Genomic DNA, 17,500 nt, shown 5'->3' on the forward strand with positions numbered 1-17,500 from the left:
AGAACATTGTGATCAATTATGATCAATTTCTAATGAAAGGTTTAGGAGATATGAGCTAAAATACCAAACAAGACAGCAACTATTTTTCAAAGAACATAGAAATACACTTTCCTTCTATTTACATAGAAATACACTTTCCTTCTATTAACATAGAAATACACTTTCCTTCTATGTACATGGACACTTTAAAAAGATATGGTTAAATCAGAATTCATAATCAATATGATCAAAATCCTGTCACATATTCTTTTATGACTCATATCTACACTAGGTCACACAAATTTTATCCCAAGTCACAGCTTGTACATGGTATGTCCTGATGACAATCAACATGTTTTTTCCCTTGCGCTAATCCCAATAGGCTACCATCTTCAATGTTTTTCTTCTTCACTATTCAAACTCATTTCAGATTTAAAAAATTTCTCTCTTAATTGTTTATCTACCATCAACAAATTTTCATTTGTACATGACAAAACATTGATTCATGAAACTCCTCACAAAAAAACTCGAGAATTTGGATAGAAGGCTGTCAGTAACAATTTCTTATGAAAGTGCCTGTAAAATATCTAACCATTTTTAAGAGGCTGATAACAAATAATTACCTATCTCTTAAAGTTGTATACTAGCATGTATTAGATGGATCACATATGAATAAGCTTTGTAAAATTTACTGTAACACGTCACTTTTACCATTCATCAATAAAGTTCACCACCATGGCACATGATACACCTGTCAGATGTTAATCAATCATAATCATAAACAGATGAGTGTGTATAGGACGAAATCATGTCAACCTTGTTACATGTAAAATAATTATAACTTGTCAATGCAGGTACTGGTATATCTCTTAAATGTTCAAATAATTACATTTCAAAACATATTTCATTTGATTACATGTATTTAGATGCTCTATTTCTTTTACATGGTATGAATTCCTTAACAATTTTGAAAGAAATGCCCTAACTAAAGGAGTGACAAATCATTTCCACAACCTTCTTACATTAATTAATCTTTCACTTGACAGTTGCAATTTGGTTCTTATCAAAATGATCTTTGCATGTCCAGCTGAACTCCTTGAAACACTATGGATTAGATCATTACTCCCAAGGGACAAATGGAATTTAATGCCCTGCTGTTCACACAAATAATTTCATTCCCATTAAACAAAGGTTAATGCACATTAATTAACTTTTTCTGCGTTTTGTGGAAAAATATTGTATAAATGGGTTTCCAGTCATGTGATGCATGTTAGTCATGGGCAGATAATGATATTGTTTGAGGTACAACATGTTCAATTGTGTGTCTCAGGTGGCCATTTTTTGCCGCCTTTCGAGCAGTTAACACAAGTTTATCTTACAGAATGAAAACACACAGAATTATGACTTGCAGTAATATATTATGCCCAGTTTTCAGAGTTTTTTGGGTCCCAAAATTCAAGGGGTTTACCACTTTGTAAATGGGGGACGTTTGGGGAACACCTGCAATGGTACCTGTTACAATTAGAACTAGTTGTTATTGTTATTACAGTTTTCTTTTGGGGAATAACCATTACATGTTAATGTGTTGCACAAATAAAAAATTTGAATATGTATTCATAAAATTATGTCATAACATTAGTTGGTGTAATGGTGAAAGAGATGTTCCAAGATATTAACTGGGCCCATGAAAAAACAAGTTGCCTTGTTTGAGTGCTGGTCATCAGAGAAAATATCAAGTGAAATTTCTCTGGAACTTATTGGAACAAACACGAAAAACTTCTTATGTGTAGATTAGTTACATCTACATTATATACATGTATATGTACATGTAGTACAATATATAGTACTTTGAACGATAAATTTTGTGCGTATATATTTGAATACTTTTCATTCATTTAGTCTATTTCTTTTATTTTACACATCAGTTAATTTTGAAAAACATATGAATTCAACATGCAGTAGTTTACATCGCATTACCACAGTGTGAATGCTTTTTATTTTGGATTAATTCAATGCACATTATTTTACTTCCCTTTAAATTCAATATAGAGTAAAATTCAATGTGCATGCATGTGAACAGGACATATGTAATTTGGCTCTTATCAAAATGATCTTTGTACGTCCATTAAAACTCCTTGAAACATTGATCATTATTTCCATGAGACAAATAGAATTCCTCTATCTGTTGTTTGATGTGCTTGTTATTAAGTCTTTGCAAATTTTGTGGTACAATATTGCATATATCAATATCATTATTGCTGAAAAATCATTTATATTAATTGTTATATAGCTAAATTTTATATTTAAAAAAATTTGGATTTCTTCACGTAATTATCTTTTAATAAAGTCACTGCATTTACCAGAGTTGGCGAAAGGCACCAGACTACCAGATATCTCTAGTAATTTTCAATTTGTTCAGTAAAACTTAGAACCTCATCTGACACACTGTCCGGTAGATATTAGCAGACAAAAAATAAGGATCATATCTGCGTTGTTTGTTGACTTTTATGCAAACAAAAACTTAGTTTGGTAAAGATAACTTAATTTTCAAAGCTTTTATACCATGAACTTGCTTTCCCAGAAATTGTCAGCCCACTCAGCTGTGTGTGTGTGTGTGTGTGTGTGTGTGTGTGTGTGAACTTTCAATATTATGCATGCCATTCTACTTATGACTGTGTGGCCTATCAAATGGTTGAACAATATTGGTTCAATAAAAAAGAAAAGATGAAAGTTTAAACACAGGTGCTTGTAAACATGATCGCATATCCCCCTCTGCCTTTTACAACAAAATATTTTTAGAATAAATATAACCATTCACTTCAGTGGCAATAGCTCCGAGTTTTGTCAGTCAAAAATGGTTAAATTTGTTCTATTATTTGTGAATTGGGGGGGGGGGGGGTCTGAGGTATATGGTTAATATATCCACAAGCACCTATGAGCAAACAAGAGATGTTTGTAAAACACATATGCCCCCCATGGTGCAAAATTGAAAAGGGTTATACACACACATCATCTAATTGAGAGTAGTATCATCAATTCAAAATATTGAGCAGACAATATCTTCCTATGTCAAGAGTGGATTGACCATGTGACCTAAAAATCAATAGGGGTCATCAACTCCTGAAGATGTACCAGTGTACCAAGTTTGATGTCTGTCAAGCAAAGGGTTCTCAAGATATTGAATGGTCAGTATATTCCTATGCCCAGTTTGACCCTTGACCTTTGACCATATGACCTCAAAATCAATAGGGGTCATCTACTCCTTAGGATGTACCAGTGTGCCAAGTTTGATGTCTTTCAAGCAAAGGGTTCTCAAAATATTGAGCGGACATTATATTCCTATGTCCAGAGTAGATTGACCCTTGACCTTTGACCTTTTGACCTGAAAAACATTAGGGATCCTCTTCTACTCATAACTAACCCACATATGAAATATCATTATCATCAAGTGAATGGTTCTCAAGATATTGAGCGGACAACACATGGTCTACAGACCGACCGACAGACCGACCGACCGACAGGTGCAAAACAATATGCCCCCTCTTTTTCAAAGGGGGGCATAAAAAGGGTGAAAATCAAACTACAACAAAATTGATAAGATAATTTAATCCTGTGTGATATCAAAATATAGAGGAGCTCGAGCTGTTAAACACAAGTTAATGTTTAAAACTGTCACACTCAATTTTAAGGCTTGAAAATAAAGGAAGTTGAAACAATCTCAGGTTGTTTTTTTTTTATTTTGTCTGCTAAATTATAAAATTATCTGGTACATTTTGTAAATTATTCTTAATCTACAGGGTTAAATAGTCTGGTAGTTTTTTACGCTCTTTTGCCAACTCTGCATTACTCTTTTATATATGTAGGGATTAACTCGATCTTTAAAACAGTTTTTCTTAAATACATGCAGTTCTTTAAAGTTATAATGACCTGATTTTAAACTGCAATTTACATTTCTTTACAGATGCACCAATTGACAAAGTTAGTTGATTCTAAAGCTCAAATCTACATGCATGACCACAAAAAGGGTTAGGACACATTATCATCATAATCAAAGGTCAAAGCAATCTAATTAAAATCAGATCCTAGAATACGCTCACAATCGCTATAATAGGATCTGACATAACCCCATAGGGGGTCATGTCCGCATGACCTTTCGCTTGGAATATTCATGAGAACTATTGCACCATACAGACAATGATGGCTATTTAGGCGGTTCCTGGCAATTTGTAAACAAATTGCTGTAATCTCTTTCCCACGAACTTTATTCCACACTGTAAAATTGTATATTCTCGCATAATAAATTTTTAACTTTCGCAATAATGCCTAATCTATTCCGTTCATACAAACAACAAAACGTACGATATGAAATACACCCAAATTAAATTAATTGTGAATTCCGATTTATGTATGAATAGGGATGGGTACAATTTGAATAGCTTTCAAGATGGTTTACTTAAATAATAATATAATGCCAGTCGACGTAAACAGTGCATTGTGATGTCGCATCTAGCTGCGATGTGTTTTCTTTCAAACCAAACAATTGCAGCCATTTTTCTTGAATTGTGAACACCGACGATTTCAAAGCCAATGCGCTGATTGGCTGACATAATAAAGTTCATCTGAACATGACCCCTAATCAGGTTATGTCAGATCTACTTACGGTACGCAGAGTATACGGCACAGGTCTAAGAAGTCTGATTTTAATTAGATTGAGGTCAAAGTGACCTTGATTAGGCCAAAATAAAAAAATATGTTTGTTTCAGGTCGCCCAACCGACCCTATTAATTTTTTTTTCTTCAATTTTCTGATTCGGATGTATGAACAATTACCCAAAATCATTTTGGTACGAGTTAACAATACCAACAACAACCTGCCTCGGTGTTGGCAATAAGGTTACATAAATGCCAGCATCAGAACCACAGGCAATTGTTTCATACATGGGTCCCCCTCCTTAATAATCAAGGAGGGGAGCCCATGTATGAAACAAGTGCCTGTGGACGAGACCCGTTCATATATAGTTGAACAATTCTATTTTTTATCTCACACTTGATCCTGTAGCAGTCCTGCGACATATGAAGTAAAGTTTAATGATCCATCACTCTTTTCAACCAAAACGCCTGTGCACTGGTAACTTGTACAAAATTCCGGCCCTTTCCCCTCCTAAAAATTGCCAATTTTTTCCCAATTTAGCTTGCATTTTTCCCAATAATAAAATTATGAAAGGAAAACGTATTTGAAAAAAATAAACATTCGATGTGAATTATTTACATAAGACTTAACAAAGAGTTATGGGAATGATGATTTGGATAGAACAGTTGAAAATTTTAGAAGGTTAAAGGAAATTAGATGTGTAAAATAAAGATAATATACCGGTAATGTTTGATATGATTCTTCACAATCAAATTGATTTTTCCCAATTTGACTGAAATGTCGACAATTTTCCCAATTCGAAAGCCACAGGACCCTTGTAAAAAATGTATTACTTGTAGTATGTCAAAGCATAAGTAATTATAAAGAACTATTCGGTGGAAGAATAGGACTTCCACAAGAATATACATAACAAACATCATATGAAGTATACACTATGCAATGCTTTTTGTCAAATGTATTGTGTATGTCGTTGAATATACAGTGTTTTGGGTAGAAGTAGCTGACACATTGATTACAAACAAATGACAATGTTCATGAATAAACACATGTAGGAAAGTGTGCACAACTATTGTGCATAATCTGTACCACCTTTAAAAATTTGAACGGTTTCTGCTCTGTATATGATGTCTGACAACTTTGATATATGCCAAGACATTTATTGTAAATGTAAATCAAAACTCAATCACATACTGTGTATTTCGTCAGTTAAACATTGTGATCTGAACTCATTTTTTATCTACTATTAAAACACGTTGGTATAACAACTTTAACTATCAAATTTTCATTGAAGGCACATATTTATTTTTCAAAAAAATATTTTTTAAAAATAAAAAAAACCTACCTACTGACCCTTTTTTAAAATCAGAGGCCACCTGAAACAAACATTATTTTCTTGGCCTTAGGATGCAACACACCTTCTACCTAAGATGCATTAAATGACCATGTTTGATGATTCTAGATCAAATAATTGTCCAGTTATGAGTTGTCGGACAGGGTTTTTCAATATTTGGCTATATTGTTTTAATGAAGGTCACAGTGACCTAACTTTTAAAGTGTGACCTACCCTCTATCAAAGACACATCAGCTGACAAAGTTTGACGATTCTAGGACTCATAGTATTTAATTTATAAGCAAGACACAAAAAATCTAATGGACAGACGAAGAGACACAAACGCCATACCATAATATGTCCCTTCTTAGACGGTTATATAACAAAAGATGTTTGTAAAACACATATGCCCCCCGCCCCCCATGGTGCAAATTTGAAAAGGGTTATACACACACATCATTTAATTGATAGTGGTATCATCAATTCAAAATATTGAGAAGACAATATCTTCCTATATCAAGAGTGGATTGACCATGTGACCTAAAAATCAATAGGGGTCATCTACTCCTTATGCTGTACCAGTGTACCAAGTTTGGTGTCAATCAAGCAAATAATTCTTAAAACATAAGAGACAATATATTACATGTCCAGTTCAACCACTGACCTTTGACCATGTGACCTCAAAATCAATAGGGGTCATCTTCTCCTGAAGATGTACCAAGTTTGATGTCTGTCAAGCAAATGGTTCTCAAGATATTGAACGGACAGTATATTCCTACTTCCAGTTTGACCCTTGACCTTTGATCATGTGACCTCAAAATCAATAGGGGGTCATCTACTCCTTAAGATGTACCAGTGTACCAAGTTTGATGTCTGTCAAGGAAAGGGTTCTCAAGATATTGAGCAGACAGTATATTCCTATGTCCAGAGTAAATTGACCCTTGACCTTTTGACCTGAAAAACAATAGGGGTCCTCTTCTACTCAAAACCAACTCACATATGAAATATCATTATCATCAAGTGAATGGTCTCAAGATATTGAGCAGACAACATGTGGTCTACCGACCAACCGACAGGTGCAAACCAATATGCTCCTCTTCTTTGAAGGGGGGGGTGGGGGGGGGGGGGTGGGGTGTCATAAAAATTAACCCCAAGGGTTAAATACGTGTATCTGCATTATGGTTAGCTTTTTAGAATTGCCCCATTCCCTTTGCAAAAGGTTTAAGGTGGCTCAATACACCAAAACTTATACTTTTTATGACACTACATCACAAAATGGCAATTCAAATGTTGTATCAATATCGTAGCTCAGTGGATAAAGTATTGGGGTTAGTGGGCCAGAGTTTTTCGTTCATATTTATTGAAACAAATTTTTGAAAATAATATACTTTTTCCAAAATTGCATATGTTCTGCCTTTTTGACATATTTAGTTATCATATATCATATCTTTCCGAATTAAATCATTTCGACATGCTGATTTGAGAAACTCTTTCAAGGTGTAAATAATTCAAGTTGTGCAACATGTTGTTTTACATGTGAGTGTGAAACCATATATTCAAGGATACTCCGCACATGTTTTTCTTTGACGGGAGTTTCCTGGCTGTTGATGGCCTTGTTGATAGCAACAGTCTACAAAAAAAGACATACCAAACTATAATTAATAATATTAATACACCACATACAGTGTTTCTCATAAGAATTAGAATTTCATGTCCCCTTGCAAAAATTGTCAAAGTTTCCCAAAATGGTGTGAAAATTTCCTAGTGAAATTGACTGATTTAAAGTTTATTTCAATTTTATAAAATGAATTTTGTAATGAATATTTTCAATATGACCTACTATTAGCCTTTTGATGAGATAGAATATTTGATAGTAACAGGATGTTTTCATCATTTGAATTTTTAGAACCATATACAATGTTGATTTCATGATGTATGCGCCATATGTTACATAATTCAAAGTCATACAGAGGAGCCTTGGTAATCCAGACGACATTAATCCGGACGCTTTACTTACCCAACAATTTTTCTTGGGAACAGAATTTTTACACATTATTTTGTATCGTTAATCTAGAAATTCGTGTTCCGGATCCAGACAGTCATTTTTTACTACAAAACATTAAAATGCATTGAAAATTGTACCGGTAATCTGGACGATAACTATTCGGGGGAAGGTTTAATTGTCTCGGACAATTTCAAAAAGGCATAAATTATAAAGAAAACATAGGCCACAGTAATTGAAGCGATAACCTGTACCCTGTCAACATCACCCTTAAATTAGGTGGTATGTGATGATGTGTCAGTTCAATAGCACGTGCCGCCCGAAACAGTATATTGCCAATTTTTGCACATCGAATCTGTACTGCGTGTCATGTTGAATTTTGTAAATAAATCTGCAGCATATTATTTATAGACTTGATAAATAGCCTAATAGTATTAATAAACTAGAGCAAAGCTCGTTGCAAAGCAACGAGAGGTCTTCCGTCGGAGCTGTGTGACATAAAAACCTTGAACTTGACCATATGTCCTTGGGTCAGGTCCTAATGCAGCCTCAGTTAACATGAAAATCTGTTGTAAGTATGAAATCTAAATGTTTCTTCATTACTTGATATGGCCAGGACGGGGTTTGTATTTTCTAAAAAGTGAACTTGACAATGTGACCATGGGTCAAGGCCAGGACATATTCTTTGATCATATGGAAACTTTTTATCAGTATTAATTAAAACACACAGTGCGCACAGAAGTCGCGTATGAATTTCACGCCAGGGGCACGTACCGAAGTTACATAATTTGGACCAGGAGTTCTGAATCAATGTTTAATCAAAGTCATTGTTTTTAAACAATACAACAACAAATCATTTGAAATGAGACTGGCCGGCCATGGGTTTCTGAATATTCTATACGCATGTTTAGATTTGCATGGTTTAATCATGATTATAAACTATTGATTTCAAAACATGTTCAGAAATAATTCGTTATGTTTGTAAAATGTATCCCTTTTCTTTTTCACAACGAAGAATTTGAGTAAAGCTTGTGTGTTCAATTAAAGTAGTGTGAAATCACAGATCGCTAGTCCAGCAGTGATGAATCTCCGAAATTAAACACACATTCAATTAGACATGATTGAGAAACGAATTGTATATTAAATTGCAGATTTTAAAATTGATGCCTGACTCAATGCTCTAGAGTTTTGAATTTAAAACAAATCAAACGTAAGACCAGGGACGTATAAACAAGTATATACATCCCCGGAAAGACTGAATTATTCGAAAAATCCAATATGATCAAAAACATAACATTTTGTGTTATATTTAGGACGACAATGTTTACTTTGTGTACATGCCCTGGTTCACACGCGATGGTTCCTCGAGGCGGTTATGTAATTGTAAACAAAAACAAACCCCGCGGTGTATGTAAGATGCGCATAGTTATTCTATGCTTGAAGGTTTGTTTCTTCAATTAAATATATCGTTGTGTTAATAACAAACGTAGAGGAGATAACCTTTTCCTCTTTTTTTCTTTGGAACGATTGTTTATATTAAAGCTACTAAATAATAAAAAAAAGAAAGTTGTCGATAGATGATTTTTAAAGGAACCATAGATCACGTTAAAACCTTATTTTAAAAGAATATTAGCATTTCATGAAGTCAGATTTATCAATTAAAGCAAGTTTATTTAAGTTATACGCATATTTTCCCCCCTTCACCTACCTAATGATACGGTTATCTGTTTGCGGGTCAAGCTTTTTACTCATATATAACACAATACTCGAGCAAAATATTATGTTTATCAGATCAATAAGATGTTAAAGAACAACTTTTCCAGCAAAAGCCATATCGAAATATTTACCGTTTTTGAGTTATAAAGCGAAAACTTTGAAGATCCCCAGATCCCTAATTTAAGGGGCCAGCCCCTTTTGAGGGATATTAAAAGACAGCTCTTAACATTTTGCACAACTTTTGTTCTACACGTCTTAACAAAATATTTTTAGTTTAAAAGATACAAAGGAAAATATGTGTAATTTTTTGCTCCTTTAGGCGTCCTAATTTTTTAACCCTGTCAACCACCATTTCGAACGCTGTAATCAAAAAACCAAAAACGATGTGCACAACTACAATGCTCCTACTTTTCATTTTCAATGCATTTTCTGCTCAAGCTTATACAGTCTCGGAGCCTTTGTCTGGAAACCAAAGCCCCTAAAATTTCATTCAAAGGGGAATAACTCATGAACAGAAGGGAATTTCTGAAATGTAGTACATGATTTTAAAATTGTTCTGTAAAGTTTATAAACCCTGAAAATTTGGGCAAAATCCATGCAGAAATGAGCGAGATATGAAGCTTCAAAGTTAGCGTCTAGGAAAAAGAAAACAAGAGGCCCATGGGCCACATCGCTCACCTGAGTCACCTTGGCCCATATCTGAAGACTTTCCATATATATTTGCATGTAAAACCTTGGTCCCTATTATGGCCCAAACTACCCTTTGCAAACTTGAATCTACACTATGTCAGAAAGCTTTCATGTAAATGTCAACTTCTTTGGCCCAATGGTTCCTTTAAAGCTTTTTTCTATATTTGTATGTAAAACTTTGACACCCCCCCCCCCCCCACTTGTGGCCCCATCCTACCCCCCGGGGACCATGATTTGAACAAACTTGAATCTGCACTATGTCAGAAAGTTTTCTTGTAAATATCAGCTTTTCTGACTCAGTGGTTATTGAGAAAAAGATTTTAAATATATATTTGTATGTAAAACTTTGATCCTCCTTGTGGCCCCATCCTACCCCCGGAGCCCATGATTTGAAGAAACTTGAATCTGCACTACGTCAGAAAGTTTTCATGTAAAAATCAGCTTTTCTGGCTCAGTGGTTCTTGAGAAGAAGATTTTTCCTACATATTTGTATGTAAAACTTTGATCCCCTATTGTGGCCCCATCCAACCCCCAGAGCCCATGATTTGAACAAACTTGAATCTGCATTATGTCAGGAAGCTTTCATGTAAATCTCAGCTTTTCTGGCTTAGTGGTTCTTGAGAAGAAGATTTTTAAAGTTTTTCCCTATATATTTGTGTGTAAAACTTTGATCCCCCCTTGGGGCCCCATCTTATCCCCAGGGGCAAACTTTGATCCCCCCCTTGGGGCCCCATCTTATCCCCGGGGACCATGATTTGAACAAACTTGAATCTGCACTATGTCAGAAAGTTTTCATGTAAAAATCAGCTTTTCTGGCTTAGTGGTTCTTGAGAAGAAGATTTTTAAAGATTTTCCCTATATATTTGTATGTAAAACTTTGATCCCCCCCTTAGGGCCCCATCTTATCCCCGGGGGCCATGATTTGAACAAACTTGAATCTGCACTATGTCAGAAAGTTTTCATGTAAAAATCAGCTTTTCTGGCTTAGTGGTTCTTGAGAAGATTTTTAAAGATTTTTCCTATATATTTGTATGTAAAACTTTGATCCCCTATTGTGGCCCCATCCAACCCCCGGGGCCCATGATTTGAACAAACTTGAATCTGCATTATGTCAGGAAGCTTTCATGTAAATCTCAGCTTTTCTGGCTTAGTGGTTTTTGAGAAGATTTTTAAAGTTTTTCCCTATATATTTGTGTGCAAAACTTTGATCCCCCCTTGGGGCCTCATCCTATCCCTGGGGGCCATGATTTGAACAAACTTGAATCTGCACTATGTCAGGAAGTTTTCATGTAAAAATCAGCTTTTCTGGCTTAGTGGTTCTTGAGAAGATTTTTAAAGATTTTTCCTATATATTTGTATGTAAAACTTTGATCCCCTATTGTGGCCCCATCCAACCCCCGGGGCCCATGATTTGAACAAACTTGAATCTGCATTATGTCAGGAAGCTTTCATGTAAATCTCAGCTTTTCTGGCTTAGTGGTTCTTGAGAAGAAGATTTTTAAAGTTTTTCCCTATATATTTGTGTGTAAAACTTTGATCCACCCCTTGGGGCCCCATCTTATCCCCGGGGGCCATGATTTGAACAAACTTGAATCTGCACTATGTCAGAAAGTTTTCATGTAAAAATCAGCTTTTCTGGCTTAGTGGTTCTTGAGAAGAAGATTTTTAAAGATTTTTCCTATATATTTGTATGTAAAACTTTGACCCCCTATTGTGGCCCCATCCGACCCCAGGGGCCCATGATTTGAACAAACTTGAATCTGCATTATGTCAGGAAGCTTTCATGTAAATCTCAGCTTTTCTGGCGTAGTGGTTCTTGAGAAGAAGATTTTTAAAGCTTTTCCCTATATATTTGTATGTAAAACTTTGATCCCCCCTTGTGGCCCCATCCTACCACCGGGGGCCATGATTTGAACAAACTTGAATCTGCAATATGTCAGGAAGCTTTCAGGTAAATTTCAGCTCTTCTGGCCCAGTGGTTCTTGAGAAGAAGATTTTTAAATGGCCCCACCCTATTTTTGCATTTTTGTGATTATCTCCCCTTTGAAAGGGACATGGCCCTTCATTTGAACAAACTTGAAAGCCCTTCACCGAAGGATGCTTTTGGCCAAGTTAGGTTGAAATTGGCCCAGTGGTTCTGGAGAAGAAGTCGAAAATGTGAAAAGTTTACAGACAGACGGACAGACAGACAGACGGACGCCGGACAAAATGTGATCAGAATAGCTCACTTGAACCTTCGGTTCAGGTGAGCTAAAAAAAAGAATAATAAGAATAATCTTAACCAGCACAATCAGTAGAAGGTCTTCCGTTGTTACGGAAGACCTTAATTAAACATCATGCCGGAAGACATGTTATGTTTTATTGATCTGCTAAACATATTGTGACAAATTATCGGAGCTGTGTTAACTACTTTTGGATGTTAAATATTTACAGTTACATTTTTTTTTTTGTAAACATGTGCAAAGGGATAAGTGATGTCAAAATAATGTCAGGTTTTATGTCGCGGTAAACATGATGTTTATCGTATTTTTGGATACCTATTTTGAGTTTTAAACAACCCACTGAGAGGATCGTATTTGTATGTGAGCGAGTGAAAATCGTGTATGCTTTTGACACTTACCCTACTTTTAACATGTGTAACTAAATGAAGTTTGTGTGTTGTTTTCTCATACGAGATTAATTTTGACTAATGAACAGTAATGTTCTAAAGTCAGCGTTGCATTTACCTAGTGTTTGTTTATCAGAATGTTGTTTTATAATTGAAATAATTACCTTTTTACCTTTGTTAGTTCGTGGTTTTTGTCGTCGGCATCATCGCTGTATTGACCTATATTACTGTTGTATTTCGAGCCCGATTCTCATTTGAGCAATATGTTAACTTATTACGATATGTAAATCTAAAATTTATACAATGTAAATTGTATTTTTTATTATTCTTTTTCATCGTAATGTAAGAGATATCTTGTAGGATTTTAAAGTTATTTTTAGTATTGGCATTTGGCGTGGGAGCCGGTGTCCAATGGTGGGAGCCGGTGTCCAGCGGCGGCACCGGCAGCCCTGCTATTGGTTTCCCACCAGGTACGAGGGTTGCCTGGGGTACGGTTAGAAGGAATTTAAGGAAATGCAGCGACTCTACTGGGGACTCTCGATTTTTCTCTTTTACACGCAGGACGCATAATTTCGAGAGTCCAACACTGGTAATTCTCGTGTATATTATTTGAAATACTGTCAAATACATTCTGACAGCGCTACCGTTGGATCCTTTCTTGTACAAAAGTGCAATTGCGACCTAGGCCCGTTACATTTGGTGGCAGCGGTGGGATTTTCCTGCATATTGTGGCAAATCCAGTGATACGAGCCCAGGAACCAGCGACAGCGATAATCCATGCGTAGATAACAATACTAGATTCAAGGCAAGGATGGCAGATCCAGTAAGCCATAATGAGACAGGCGAATCATACGCAAATGAAGGACTTCTAATTGATCTCTCACCTGCAGAATTGAACAGATCACTCCAAACTGACCATTGTAACACAGGAAGAAAGGACACTACAGTTGATGACTATGTTCCTATTGTCCAGCAGAGAGCGAGTACTCCTAGCATTGTAAAACGGTCTATCAGAACTAAACGTCTACCAAAGGCTAGAGAACCCAAGGAAATTTCTGACCATTTTGAGATGTCAGAACCTATGATGCACCCAGAGCAGCGAGGCAACTCACCCATGAGTTCTATGAAGTCAATGATGGACCAAATGTCACAAACTATGAAAGCTTTTCAAAATATGATGGAGGCTACCACATTAACCCTGAAACACGTTCACAACAGTTCCCATACCAGACATCAGAGGCAATGCTTATTTAAAATTGATGCCAATAACAATAAGTCAAGTATAAGAGACTTCCATAACATAAGTCGAGTTGACTCGGATGGGGATTCAGACTCATCATTGGACAAGAAATCATCCATATTGAAGTCTACGGACAAATTATGTCCAGAAAGGTCATCGACTGAGAAACCAAGTCGCTGGAGAGACCACTCGCAGTCTAAATCTGTCACAAAGCAGGGAGGAAAAGGACAAGGACAGACCAATCATTCATCACGAGCATTGTCAGCTGAAGCTCCAGTTTTTAGACCAAAACAAAATCAGGGATGATCATCTCAGAGTCGTAAATGGGAATTCCAAGATAAAACGTGGGAAATCAAAGACGAGGAGGCAAAATCTCAGAATGAGGGAAGCCTGAACCATGCGAGAGAAGGGAAAGAGCAACAGTAAAGCTAGACAGGGTCAGTTCCGGAGGCCAGGAGGTGACCCACGATATTACAAGTGGCCATTTAGAAGCGTCTAACAAAACAGTAGCTGATATTGGGGGAAATACTGGTGAAGAGGAAATTAAGACACAGAGTAGCAGGGAGCAGTACATTGAGGACCATCATATAAAACATGGGCCGATTACCACAAGAGAGTGTGTCAAGAGGCAGTTACTTAAAGTGTTTACATCCAGAGTGTGATCCAGGGAGTCAAGGTGGAATTTACAGCAGACACAGGGGCTGCAAGGACAATTCTGTCTGAGAAAATGTATCAGAGAATCCCAAGGAGTAGACGACCACAACTGATTAATGCTACTTGTCTTACCTCTGTCAATGGGGATCCTCTTAAAGTCTTGGGGAAGGCAAATTTTGAAATCCAGTTGGAGGATTTGGTTTTCAGACAAGAGATAATTGTGGCTGATATAGAAGACGAATGCCTTCTAGGGCTAGATGTTTTATTAGATAGTCAAAATGGCCCAGCAATTATAGATTTAAGCAGGAATTTAATATATCTATCAATGGCAGCAAAATTCCACGTACCAATTAAGTACAGGTTTGTCAAGTTACATTGATGGATGACTGTATTATACCACCCAAGAGTGAAGGAATCGTCTACGCTATGATCGACAGACCAGAGATAGAATTTGAACTCCAGAGTCAAACATACCTTGTAAAAGCTAACCCAGTATTTGAATACAAAAACTCAGTGGTTGTTGCAGTAGCATTGGTTGACAGTAAGGACAGATTATCTGTGCCTGTGAGAATTTTGAACACATCAATTAAGGATATCCATCTTTCGCAAAATGAAGTAGTTGGTCAGGCAGAGCTTTACACTGATGCAGAACTACAAAACTTACAGATAGCAGAAGATGAAGATCATAACTTTTACAGCATAAGAAAAATAAATTTAGAAGGTCCTCCCAAATTTCCAAAAGAATATGACCACAAAGAAGAAAAGTTTGAACAAACGTCGACCGAAATACTCTCAAACATTCCTCCATACCTAAAGGATCTATACCTCAAGGCAGTCAGAGACAGGGATTTAACAGTGAAGGCTGCAGTTATAGAAACATTAAGACAACATTCAGACGTGTTTTCTAAGGATGACCAAGATTTGGGGAGAACCAATCTGGTGGAACACAACATAAATTCTGGGGACAGTAGACCCCGGAGACAAGCACAGCCACCGTGTAAAGTCCCACTGGCATTTGAAAGTGAAGAAAGGAAAGTCATTGAGACGATGCAGAAGCAAGGGATTATACAGAAGTCTACCCCACCTTGGGCCAGCCCCATTGTGCTCATTAAAAAGAAAAATGGGAAAGTTAGACCCTGTATAGACTACCGCAGATTAAATGCCGTGACTATTCCCAATGCTTTTCCTCTTCCAAGAGTGCAAGATTGTCTGGATGCAGTTAGAGGATCGATTTACTGAACATTTGATATTACCTCTGCATATCATCAAGTGCCAGTCAGAAAAGAAGACATTCCCAAGACAGCCTTCATAAGGAAGTATGGCCTATATGAGTTCCAAACTATGCCAATGGGATTGAGTACGGCCAGTGCCACCTTTCAAAAGTTAATGGACCTCATCCTGCAAGGTCTTTAACAAATTTAATTTGTTTTGACGTTTGTGAAAAATAAAGTAGTAAATATTAAAGGGACTGGTTCACGATTTTTGAAAAAAAATATTTTGGATTTTCAATGTTAAACATTAACAAGAAGCCCCTGGACCACATCGCTCACCTGAGTCACCTTCAAGGTCCATATCAGAAGACTTTCCATATATATTTGCATGTAAAACCGTTAAGTCCCTATTATGGCCCCAAACCTACCCCTGGAGGACATGGTTTTTGCAAACTTGAATCTACACTATGTCAGAAAGCTTTCATGTAAATGTGAACTTCTTTGGCCCAATGGTTCTTGAGAAGACGATTTTTAAAGATTTTCCCTATATATTTGTATGTATAACTTTAATCCCCTATTGTGGCCCCATCCTACCCCAGGGGGCCATGATTTTAACAAACCTGAGTCTGCACTATATCAGAGAGCTTTCATATAAATCTCAGCTTTTCTGGCTCAGTGGTTCTTGGGAAGAACATTTTTAAAGATTTTTCCTATATATTTGAATGTAAAACTTTGATCCCCTATTGTGGCCCCATCCGATCCCCGGGGGCCATGATTTTAACAATTTACAATCTGTACTATATCAGGAAGCTTTCATATAAATCTCAGCTTTTCTGGCTCAGTGGTTCTTGAGAAGAAGATTTTTAAAGATTTTCCCTATATATTTGTATGTAAAACTTTGATCCCCTATTGTAGCCCCATCCGACCCCCGGGGGCCATGATTTTAAGAATTTAAAATCTGCACTATATCAGGAAGCTTTCATATAAATCTCAGCTTTTCTGGCTCAGTGGTTCTTGAGAAGATTTTTAAAGATTTTTCCTATATATTTGTATGTAGAACTTTGATCCCCTATTGTGGCCCCATCCGACCCCAGGGGGCCATGATTTTAACAATTTAAAATCTGCACTATATCAGGAAGCTTTCATATAAATCTCAGCTTTTCTGGCTCAGTGGTTCTTGAGAAGAAGATTTTTCCTATATATTTGTATGTAAAACTTTGATCCCCTATTGTGGCCCCATCCAACCCCCGGGGGCCATGATTTTAACAATTTAGAATCTGCACTACCTAATAAAGCTTATCTATAAATTTCATCTTTTCTGGCCCAGTGGTTCTTGAGAAGAAGATTTTTTAATGACCTTACTCTATTTTTACCTTTTCTTGATTATCTCCCCTTGGAAGGTGGCCTGGCCCTTTATTTT

At 36.4% G+C, this 17,500-nt stretch overlaps 1 protein-coding gene across 5 annotated transcripts in view; it reads right to left on the reverse strand.

Moving 5' to 3' along the window:
- Positions 1 to 17,500, reverse strand: part of LOC125649532 (huntingtin-interacting protein 1-like) — a 230,721-nt gene that overhangs the window by 206,283 nt on the left and 6,938 nt on the right. For all 5 annotated transcript variants that reach the window (XM_056155233.1, XM_056155229.1, XM_048877117.2 and 2 more), the window contains exon 2: positions 7,526 to 7,589. In XM_056155233.1, coding sequence (XP_056011208.1) covers positions 7,526 to 7,589 — 64 coding nt within the window. The remainder of the gene's footprint in view (positions 1 to 7,525; positions 7,590 to 17,500) is intronic.

This window comes from Ostrea edulis, chromosome 1, assembly GCF_947568905.1.
Source record: "Ostrea edulis chromosome 1, xbOstEdul1.1, whole genome shotgun sequence".
Classification (NCBI taxonomy): domain Eukaryota; kingdom Metazoa; phylum Mollusca; class Bivalvia; order Ostreida; family Ostreidae; genus Ostrea; species Ostrea edulis.